This window comes from Zea mays, chromosome 10, assembly GCF_902167145.1.
Source record: "Zea mays cultivar B73 chromosome 10, Zm-B73-REFERENCE-NAM-5.0, whole genome shotgun sequence".
NCBI classification, from domain to species: Eukaryota; Viridiplantae; Streptophyta; class Magnoliopsida; order Poales; family Poaceae; genus Zea; species Zea mays.
Window position 1 is genome coordinate 128,299,050 of NC_050105.1, and position 11,063 is coordinate 128,310,112.

Sequence of the window (11,063 nt, forward strand, 5' to 3'; positions counted from 1 at the left end):
ACCCACACGGCGACAACAAGCACGCTTTCAAGAGTTGCTTCATATATTTCTAAGTAGATGACGTAGAAAAACATTGCTCTATCTAATAGATCAGAATGCTTAATATTTATGATGGTAATGATCATTCACGGAGTTCATATTACTGTAGAACGAAGTTCGTCTTCTTCGACTTCGCATTCTGATTATATTATCACAAGTATCCCATTATGTACACTTGGATCCCTTTTATATTAGATGCGATAATATAATCTACATGATAATCATTGGCCAAAGTCAAAATGTTTAAATCTTAGTTGAGTGTCTAAAAAAAAAGAAGCGAGTACACAAAAAAAAATACTGTTAGGCCCTTGACGATTCGGATGAAGTCCGGAGCTCGACGACTACGATCGATCACAGTTTTTAGGTGAGACGAGGTCGCCGTACAGTCACGTATATTCTCTCGTCTGTTACGTTCTTCCAGAGGCTCGGTTTGGCCGTATCGCCGTGGACAAGCCCCGCGCGCACCGAAGCTACCCATCCGGGCGCGGAGGAATAAGCTCGCCCGATCGACGAGAAGTCCCCTTCGGCCTTAGCATATTCCGCGCTCGAAAACCTTCGCGCGCACGCGAGACTAGGCGACAAGAGGATCACAGTCACAGGACGGACTACTACGCCATCCGATTGGAGCATGTTACCGTCAGTAGATTGCATCGTCTCCGTCTCCGTCTCCCCGAGCACAGAACGCAATGAACTGTTAAGCACAGGCTGTCGTCCACTTCAGACACTGACACACACGCACGCAAGGGACCATCGGGGACTGAGGTGACTCGGTGAGCGAGTATGGTCGACGCTCCGGCACCGGCAGGCTCGACGGCCGCGGCCAAGGAGAAGGCCTCGGCCCTGGAGCTGGTCCGCTACGCCGACGCGCGGGACTGGTGCCTCATGGCGCTGGGCGCGCTAGGCAGCTTCGGCGACGGCATGATGCAGCCGCTCTCCATGCTCGTGCTCGGTGACATCGTCAACAGCTACGGCGGCGCCGGGACCGCCGACAGCGCCTTCAGCTCCAGCGCCGTCGACAAGGCAAGCTCTCGAAACACCAACGTATACTATACCGGCATGTCACATTGCCCGCACGGGCAGCCCTCTGAGCCGTCCCTGCCACGTTGCTGCAGTTCGCGCTTCGGTTGCTGTACGTCGCGGTTGCCGTGGGCGCCTGCGCTTTCCTAGGTGAGCAGCGCAGCAGCAGTCTCCAATATTTTTTTTTTTCCTTTTTGCGGCGTCCGTCGATCTTCTGCAGCTTCTACCCTGTCAAAATGTTTGTAGAGGGGCTGTGCTGGACGCAGACCGCGGAGCGGCAGGCGTCCAGGATGAGGCGGCTGTACCTGGAGGCCGTCCTGCGGCAGCAGGTGGAGTTCTTCGACACGTCCGGGCCGGCCTCGCAGGGCACCACGTTCAGGGTCATCTCCACCATCTCCGACGACGCCGACACCATCCAGGACTTCCTCGCCGAGAAGGTCCCCATCTCTACTTGCGTGCATGCCTGGCCGGGCCGGGCCGAGCCGCTCAACCTCTCTTCACGTTTCAGCTGCCCAACGTCCTGGCAAACATTACGCTCTTCTTCGGCACGCTGGCCGTGGCCTTCGTCTTCGCGTGGCGGCTAGCGCTCGCGGGCCTCCCGTTCACGCTCCTCTTCGTGGTCCCGAGCGTGTACCTGGGCAAGCGAATGGCCGCCGCGGCGGGGCAGGCGCGCGCGGCGTACCAGGAGGCGGGCGGCGTCGCCGAGCAGGCGGTGTCGTCCATCCGGACCGTGGCGTCGTACCGCGGGGAGCGGCGGGAGCTGGAGCGGTTCGGGCGCGCCCTGGCCCGGAGCACCGCGCTCGGCATCAAGCAGGGGCTCATCAAGGGCGTCGTCATCGGGAGCATGGGCGTCATATACGCCGTGTGGTCCTTCATGTCCTGGATCGGCAGCGTCCTGGTCATCCGTTTCCACGCGCAGGGCGGTCACGTCTTCGTCGCCTCCATCTGCATCGTCTTGGCCGGAATGTAATTAAGCGATTCCTTAATCCTTATGCATGCGTTGCGGTGCGGCTAGCCTGCCTGATACGTACCTGGCACTGCTCTGCTCTGAGGTTTCCAGGTCCATCATGGTGGCTCTGCCAAACCTGCGTTACTTCGTCGACGCGGCGACGGCGGCGGCACGGATGCGCGAAATGATCGACAAGCTGCAGCCTCTCGAGACGGAGGGCAAGAAGGGCACCGCCATGGAGAACATCAGGGGCCAGATCACGTTCAAGGACGTGCATTTCTCGTACCCGTCAAGGCCTGACACGCGGGTGCTCCACGCCGTGAATCTCACCATCTCCGAGGGCGCCACCGTCGGCCTCGTCGGCGGCAGCGGGTCCGGGAAGTCCACCATCCTCTCGTTGCTGCAGAGGTTCTACAGCCAGGACTCGGGGGAGATACTACTGGACGGCATCGACATCGGCACGCTCAACGTCGAGTGGCTCAGGAGCCAGATCGGCCTGGTGAGCCAGGAGCCGGTGCTGTTCGCCACGACCATCAGGGAGAACATCCTGTTCGGCAACGAGGCGGCCTCGCTGAAGCAAGTCGTCGTGGCGGCGAAGATGGCCAATGCTCACGATTTCATCACCAAATTGCCCCATGGATACGATACCAATGTATGCCGATGCTTCGAATCCTGGCCACAGAATGAACTAGCTATTTGCCTATTTGTACTTGAGCAAGTTCAATGCTTGCATTTGCAGGTCGGGCAGTTCGGGACGCAGCTGTCGGGAGGTCAGAAGCAGCGCATCGCCATCGCCCGCGCGCTCATCAGGGACCCCAAGATCCTGCTCCTCGACGAGGCGACTAGCGCGCTGGACTCCGAGTCGGAGCGCGCGGTGCAGGACGCGCTGGACCGGGCGTCCGTGGGCCGGACGACCGTCGTCGTGGCGCACCGCCTCTCCACGGTCCGCAAGGCCGACATGATCGCGGTGCTCGACGCGGGCCGCGTGGTGGAGCGCGGCACGCACGACGAGCTCCTCGGCGCGGAGGCCGGCGAAGGCGGCGGCTTCTACGCGCGGATGGCGATGCTGCAGAGGGCGTCCGTGGCGAGGGAGGAACGCCAGCGGGTGGTGGAAGTAGAGCCGGAGAGCAACAGGGTGTCGTTCCGTAGCGTTGAGATCATGTCGGTGCCCAGCGACTTCCACCCAAGCCCGGTGCCGTCGTTCAGGTCGGTGGAACGGTCCGTGGAAATGGAAGACGAAAAGGTCGACGGACGCGACACGGCGCGCGGCAGAAAGCCGTCGCAGCTCCGCCTGCTCAAGATGAACCGGCCGGAATGGAAGCAAGCTCTGCTCGGGTGCGCCGGTGCCATCGTCTTCGGTGCGGTGTTGCCGCTCTACTCTTACAGCCTCGGAGCTTTGCCGGAGGTGTATTTTCTCGGCGACGACGACCTCATCCGTTCAAAGACCAGGTACCTCGCGACGTGTCCGTCATTGCTCGATCGAGAACATAGATTGCAGTGCAGAGTGCCATGGCGGTGCCAGTGACGTTTGTCTGAACTGTGTTCTCAACAGGCTGTACTCCCTCGTCTTCTTCGGCATCGCCATCGTCTGCATCACGGCGAACATCGTGCAGCACTACAACTTCGCCGTCATGGGCGAGCGCCTGACGGAGCGCGTCCGTGGACAGATGTTCGCCAAGATACTCTCCTTCGAGGTCGGGTGGTTCGACGAGGACGAGAACTCAAGCGCCGCGGTGTGCGCGCGGCTGGCCACGCAGGCCACAAAGGTCCGGTCCCTCGTCGGTGACCGCATGTGCCTCCTGGTGCAGGCGTCCGCCAACGCGGCGCTAGGTTTCTCCCTTGCGCTCGCCCTGTCGTGGCGGCTCGCGGTGGTCATGATGGCTATGCATCCACTGGTAATCGCGAGCTTCTACTTCAAGAAGGTGCTGATGACCGCCCTGTCCAAGAAGGCCAAGAAGGCGCAGGTGCAAGGCAGCCAGCTCGCCAGCGAGGCTGTCGTGAACCACCGGACCATCACCGCGTTCTCGTCGCAGCGTCGGATGCTCCGCCTGTACGAGGCCGCGCATGAGGCGCCCAGGAAGGACAACAGGGTGCAGTCGTGGTACTCCGGCTTCTGCCTGTCCCTGTGCCAGTTCAGCAACACGGGCAGCATGGCGCTCGCGCTGTGGTACGGAGGCAGGCTTATGGCCAAGGGCCTCATCACTCCCACGCACCTGTTCCAGGTGTTCTTCATGCTCATGACCATGGGGCGGGTGATCGCAGACGCCGGCAGCTTGACGTCCGACCTAGCCAAGGGCGGTGACGCCGTGCGGTCCATCCTGGACACGCTGGACCGTGAACCGATGATCCAGGATGACGGCGACGAAGCCGACGGACCAAGGAAGAAGAGGAAGCAACAGCAGCAGCAGAAGGAAATGAAAGGCACAATCGAGTTCAGGGACGTGCACTTCAGCTACCCGACGCGGCCGGGGACGACCGTGCTCGATGGGTTCAGCCTCGAGATAGGCGCGGGGAAGACTGTGGCGCTCGTCGGACCGAGCGGATCCGGCAAGTCCACGGTGATCGGGCTGATCGAGCGCTTCTACGACGTGCAGAAAGGCTCGGTGCTGATCGATGGCAGGGACATCAGGAGCTGCAGCCTGGCGCACCTCCGGTCGCACGTCGCGCTCGTCAGCCAGGAGCCGACGCTGTTCTCCGGCACGATCCGCGACAACATAGTGTACGGCGACGAGCACGCCACCGAGGACGAGGTGACTAGTGCCGCCAAGCTTGCCAACGCCCACGAGTTCATCAGGTACAGATTCTGCAGCTGGTTGGTGTGCGCACGCCTTTGTTGTACCTGAAAAACTTCTTCAATCCCGCCGTGCTACAGCGCGATGGAGGGCGGCTACGACGCGCGCGTCGGGGAGCGAGGGGCGCAGCTGTCCGGCGGGCAGAAGCAGCGGATCGCGCTGGCGCGTGCGATATTGAAGAACGCGCGGGTCCTGCTGCTGGACGAGGCGACGAGCGCGCTGGACACCGTGTCGGAGAGGCTAGTGCAGGACGCTATCGACAGGATGCTGCAGGGGCGGACGTGTGTGGTGGTGGCACACCGCCTCTCCACGGTGCAGAAGGTAGACATGATTGCGGTGGTGCGGGGCGGGAAGGTGGCGGAGAGAGGGCGGCACGGGGAGCTCATCGCCGTCGGACCTGGAGGGATATACTACAACCTGATGAAGTTGCAACTGGGTAGATCGCCGTGCCTTAGTCCTCCTAAGTAATTAAACAGACTTACTTTTTGGATGATGTGCTGATGTTTCCAGTTCTTGCATAACAAACTACTAGGAAGACTGGTCTGTCAACATGTCTTGGTTGATTATTTAGACATATAATAAATCGTTTTCAAATAAAAAGGTCAGCAACTATAAAAGTTGTACATTATCTAAAAAAACTACAAAGTTGCTGAACACTTCAACTACAATATATTTTTCATGCATCTAGATTTTCCTCATCTAGAATATTTCTGAAATTATCACCATCCCAAAACAAAAGTGCAAACAGATGCCACGGCGACAAAGCACACGGCACGCGCAGGCGCAGGCGCAGGCGCAGCGCACGCCTGTTGCGGACGGCGGACCACAATTTACGACCAGCTTGACAAGACTGACCAGGCGGAGTCGACCGCCCAAGCTGCGGTGTCCCGCAGAAAAGCGACCATGGCCTCGCACTCCGCGATGGCCTGCTTGTCCGCGCCGGGCCTTGTGAGCGGAGGAAAGAAGAGCCAGAAGGCCGTCACGCCCACGAACGCCAGTGTCAGCGGCGTGGCCATGGCGCGCGGCGGCCGCGGCCACCCCTCGTGCGCGGCCCACCACCCCTCCGCCACCGCGCACGCCCCGTGCAGCGTGAAGAACGCGGCCGCCTCCCCCGTCGGCCGCAGCAGCGTGAGGTAGGAGAACATGGCCTCGTGCATGAGGCCCGAGACGACGAACGCAGCTAGCACACCCGCGGCGGCGCCGAGGCGCGCGCGCACGGGGCGGAACACGCACTGGCGGAGCAGCGCCGGAACGGAGAGGTTCCACCTCCGGCCCCAGAAGTCCCGCAGCGAGGACGAGAGGTAGGGCCGGTCGAACTGGGGCTCCAGTTCCAGGCCCATCAGCGCGCGCGACGCCGCCGCGGCCGCCGCCAGGACGAGCTCGAGCGCGAGGTACACGTGCACGGAGTAGAGCGTGAGCAGGACGTAACCGTTCATCCGCTCCTCGTACCGGTACAGCGACACGATGGCCGCGAGCAGCGCGGCCATGGAGGCGGACTCCACGAGCCCCAGGCCCGGCCTCGAGGCGGAGCTCTTGGGATCCCGTAGTGTGACGGGGAAGGTGGCGATGGCGGTGAAGGAGGGCAGCGGGAGGCTCGGATCGAGCGGGCGCTGGCCGCATGCGAGGAGCAGGAGTTTGAATTCGGCGGCCCAGGCGAGGAAGAAGCCGGAGATGCCGCGCGGGTGGAGCGCACGGAAGGCGAGCGGGAGGAAAGGCAAGACGGCGAGCACCGGGAGGAACGCTGCAAGGCGGGACAGGACCGGGCGGAGTCGCCGCGCGGCGAAGCGGGCGTAGCCCATGCACGCGATCACCGCGGCCGCGACGGTGGCGAGGCTGCGCAGGTCGCCGGTGGCCATCTCCGCTGTAGGTCAAATCTCACCAGTTTTTCGGGTCCGATCCAGGAGCCCGAACCAGATTGAGAATTTGGGGAGGGTTGTCCCCCTGGCATTATAAATGGTCGCTAAACATGTTAAGCTTCATGTGCGGGAATCTTTACCTAGTAGATTAAAATCAACTTGCTAACACTGATTTATAGTCTAACTAGTATAATATCTGTGTGTTACACAATAATAAATATTACACTTGGCGTATGAGTTAAAAAAAGCTTGATCCTTTTATAATTTGTTTGGTCGCTCATTCACCTTTATCTAGTTGAGTATGAGAAAACGTTGTGGTACATGTGACTTTTTGTTGTGTTGGACTTAGCTGGCACAGCGTGTTTGTATCAGCGATCCGTGTGGTTATGGGGCTGCCCAGAGATCTTCCCGCTGGAGATTCGGTGTACATCAGATCGTATAATCAATAAGTTATTTTATATATTAAATATGTTTGTGTGTTTTACTACAGGCTTGTTAACACTACTAAAATTGTGTCATATGACAAAACCAAAACTATTTTCTGTGTATGGGGGAGTAGGTATAAATACACGTCACTTTCCTGTTTAGGATGGAGTGGAACAGGAAAGTGGACAATACTATAACAACATTTCACTGCGACGAGGAGGATAAATTATTAGTCTTTCTTAGACTTTTCTATAATGCATCATTTGGATCATTGAAATTGAATTTCATTCTAATAATAATAATTTAGGTATATATATTAAAAAAATTCAGGGTTTATGTAAAATATATCAGTATAATATTATTAGTAAGATGTCGGAGATATTTATGTGCTATATTTTTACTATAAAGGAGTGAGTCTAAGATCGTCTTTTAAGTTACATAGTAGAAACAAATTCTAGTAATACATAAAATCATTTCCCATCCCCACTCCATTAATTTAAGATAACCTTATATAGAACTTTGGGAAGTGATGAAATGTCAAATTCCAAGCTAAATAGGTTACCTTATTAAATGAATTTTAATTTCTCTGAAATGAAGGGATCTAAACGCTCCGTAAATAATAATTTGGGAAGTTATTTGAATAAAAATCGGTCTCTATATCAATTCGCTCTTCAAAGACTTTTCTATATCTTGTGCATACTGCAGAGAGCCAATTCCGCTCTTCATGGCTAATGAAAAATTCAGTGAAAGTGTTCTATTTCTATTAATAAGGATATAAAGATGGAGGTTATTTTTATTAAAGAAGTCATTGGAGGGCTTTTTTCACTCAAGCCTCTATTTCTGTTAATAAGGGTATAAAGAGTTTCTTGAAAGTGCTCTTTAGATCTCCAAACATTGTCATTCTTTATGTCGGGGACCATAATTAGGGGTACCCTCAAGGCGCCTAATTCTCAGCTGGTAACCCCCATCAGCATAAAGCTGCAAAGGCCTGATGGGTACGATTAAGTCAGGGATCAGTCCACACGAGTGACTCGATCACGCTTCACCCGAGCCTAGCCTCGGCCAAGGGCAGCCGACCTCGAGAGACTTCCGTCTCGCCCGAGGCCCCCTTTTTATGGCGGACACATCACCGGCTCGCCCGAGGCCTTGGCTTCGCTCAGAAGCAACCTTGACTAAATCGCCGCACCGACTGACCAAATTGCAGGGGCATTTAACGCAAAGGTGGCCTGACACCTTCATCCTGACACGCGCCCCCGGCAGAGCCGAAGTGACCGCCGTCACTCCACCGCTCCACTGGCCAGTCTGACAGAAGGACAACGCCGCCTGCGCCACTCCGACTGCAGTGCCACTCGACAGAGTGAGTCTGACAGGCAGTCAGGCCTTGCCAAAGGCGCCACGGCGAACTCCGCTCCGCCCGACCCCAGGGCTCGGACTCGGGCTAAGACCCGGAAGACGGCGAACTCCGCTCCGCCCGACCCCAGGGCTCGGACTCGGGCTAAGACCCGGAAGACGGCGAACTCCGCTCCGCCCGACCCCAGGGCTCGGACTCGGGCAAAGACCCGGAAGACGGCGAACTCCGCTCCGCCCGACCCCAGGGCTCGGACTCGGGCTAAGACCCGGAAGACGGCGAACTCCGCTCCGCCCGACCCCAGGGCTCGGACTCGGGCTAAGACCCGGAAGACGGCGAACTCCGCTCCGCCCGACCCCAGGGCTCGGACTCGGGCTAAGACCCGGAAGACGACGAAACTCCGCTTCGCCCGACCCCAGGGCTCGGACTCGGGCTAAGACCCGAAAGACGACGAAGCTCCGCCTCGCCCGACCCCAGGGCTCGGACTCCGCCCTGGCCTCGGCCGAACGACTTCCGCTTCGCCCGACCCCAGGGCTCGGACTCCGCCCTGGCCTCGGCCGAACGACTTCCGCCTCGCCCGACCCCAGGGCTCGGACTCCGCCCTGGCCTCGGCCGAACGACTTCCGCCTCAGGGCTCGGACTCCGCCCTGGCCTCGGCCGAACGACTTCCGCCTCGCCCGACCCCATGGCTCGGGCTCGGCCACGGCAACGGAAGGCAGACTCAACCTCGGCTTCGGAGGAACCCCCACGTCGCCCTGCCTAGGGCACAGACCGCCACGTCAACAGGAAGCGCCATCATCATCCTACCCCGAATCGACTCGGGTCACGGAGAACAAGACCGGCGTCCCATCCGGCCAGCTCCACCGGAGGGGCAATGATGGCGCTCCACAAGCTCTATGACGACGGCGGCCCCCAGCTCTCTTACGGAAGCAGGACGACGTCAGCAGGGATTCGACCGCTCCAACAGCTGTCCCTCCACCAGGCTCCGCCGCACCTCTGACAGCCACGACATCACGCCAGCAGGGTGCCCAGATCTCTCCGGCTGCCACATTGGCATGTACCTAGGGCGCTAGCTCTTCCTCCGCTAGACACGTAGCACTCTGCTACACCCCCCATTGTACACCTGGATCCTCTCCTTACGACTATAAAAGGGAGGACCAGGGCCTTCTTAGAGAAGGTTGGCCGCGCGGGACCGAGGACGGGACAGGCGCTCTCTTGGGGCCGCTCGCTTCCCTCACCCGCGTGGACGCTTGTAACCCCCCTACTGCAAGCGCACCCGACCTGGGCACGGGACGAACACGAAGGCCGCGGGACTTCCACCTCTCTCACGCTCGACTCCGGCCACCTCGCCTCTCCCCCCTTCGCGCTCGCCCACGCGCTCGACCCATCTGGGCTGGGGCACGCAGCACACTCACTCGTCGGCTTAGGGACCCCCCTGTCTCGAAACGCCGACAGTTGGCGCACCAGGTAGGGGCACGCTGCGTGCTGACGAACAGCTCCCCGTCAAGCTCCAGATGGGCAGTCTCCAGCTTCCTCTCCGGCCCGGGACGGTGCTTCGTTTCGGGACTCTTGAGTTCATGTCCTTCGACGGCAGCTACGACATGATACTTCTTCCACCGCCGCGCGACTACGACAATGGTGGCCGACAACCCGCCCGCCGGCGGCGGAATCGACGACGTCTTCCCCGCGTGGTGGAAGGGCAACATTCGGGCTCGCTCCGTTCTCTCCCCCGCCAACGGAGGAGGAGGCGGGGCCGTTAAGGCCAGGTGGGAGGCCGCGCTTCGTCGGCCGTCGAGCGAATCGACGCCCCCGACGCCCCGACGGAAGGCACGCCGGACGTCGACCTCGCGTTCAAGACGGAGGCAAGCGCCGTCCCCCCGCGGCACGCTGACCCCGAGCAAGAAGACGACGCCGGCGCGCTCGCGGAAAGCCTGCAGGACGTCGCCCTCGAACCAGAGATGACGGTGCAACCAGTCCCCGATGTGACTACGTCGCTCCTCATCGACAAAAAGGTACCGACTAACTCCCATCTTGCGTCATTTCGACTCGGCCTCAACCCGCCAAACGACCTCGTTTTGGCGGGCGCTCTCATTGAGGCGAGTGCAACCCCACTGAGGTTCCGTACGCGGTCGCCTTGGGACCGACTGACGGACGTCTCGACCTACGGGCCCTCTCGGTCCGAGGAAGATGACGATCCCAGCATCGGTTGGGATTTCTCCGGACTTGGCAACCCCAGTGCCGTGCGGGACTTCATGACCGCATGTGACTACTGCCTATCCGACTGTTCCGATGGAAGCCGCAGCCTTGGCGACGAGAGCTGCGGCCCAAGCCGCGAATGTTTCCACATCGAGCTAGGGGATCCCTCCGAAGGCAACCATCTTGGCATGCCGGAGGACGGTGATCTCTCTAGGCCGGTGCCTCGCGCCGACATCCCACGGGAGCTAGCTATGGTCCCCGCTCCGGCGGGGGGTTACGACCCACAACTCGAGCAAGTCCGCGAGGCGCAGGCCAGGCTCAACGAGGGAACAGGAGCGCTTGAGCCGATCCATCGGGACGTCGGACAAGCATGGGTGGGCCAACCCCTGGCCGGAGAAATACGTCACCTGCCCCAAGGTCTCCAGCACCGCGTCGCCAAC

At 59.5% G+C, this 11,063-nt stretch overlaps 2 protein-coding genes across 2 annotated transcripts; one reads left to right on the top strand and one right to left on the bottom strand.

Moving 5' to 3' along the window:
- Positions 1-467: 467 nt before the first annotated feature.
- On the top strand, positions 468-5,397 carry LOC103641772 (ABC transporter B family member 15). Its single transcript, XM_008665106.4, has 8 exons — positions 468-1,059; positions 1,152-1,206; positions 1,303-1,493; positions 1,565-2,022; positions 2,117-2,657; positions 2,745-3,454; positions 3,558-4,799; positions 4,878-5,397. The coding sequence occupies exons 1-8, from the start codon at positions 820-822 to the stop codon at positions 5,263-5,265; spliced, it is 3,825 nt and encodes a 1,274-aa protein (XP_008663328.1). The 5' UTR covers positions 468-819; the 3' UTR covers positions 5,266-5,397.
- A 100-nt stretch (positions 5,398-5,497) lies between these two features.
- On the bottom strand, positions 5,498-6,722 carry LOC100285318 (wax synthase). The gene has a single exon (NM_001158211.2). The coding sequence runs from the start codon at positions 6,651-6,653 to the stop codon at positions 5,628-5,630; it is 1,026 nt and encodes a 341-aa protein (NP_001151683.2). The 5' UTR covers positions 6,654-6,722; the 3' UTR covers positions 5,498-5,627.
- Between the last annotated feature and the right edge of the window lie 4,341 nt (positions 6,723-11,063).

Excerpts from the sequence above, each read along its gene's own strand:
- LOC103641772 (XM_008665106.4), top strand. The coding sequence starts at position 820 with ATGGTCGACGCTCCGGCACCGGCAGGCTCGACGGCCGCGGCCAAGGAG. Across the intron at positions 1,060-1,151 it reads GCTCCAGCGCCGTCGACAAG|TTCGCGCTTCGGTTGCTGTA; the intron begins GCAAGCTCTCGA and ends ACGTTGCTGCAG. Across the intron at positions 2,658-2,744 it reads CCCATGGATACGATACCAAT|GTCGGGCAGTTCGGGACGCA; the intron begins GTATGCCGATGC and ends TTGCATTTGCAG.
- LOC100285318 (NM_001158211.2), bottom strand. The coding sequence starts at position 6,653 with ATGGCCACCGGCGACCTGCGCAGCCTCGCCACCGTCGCGGCCGCGGTG.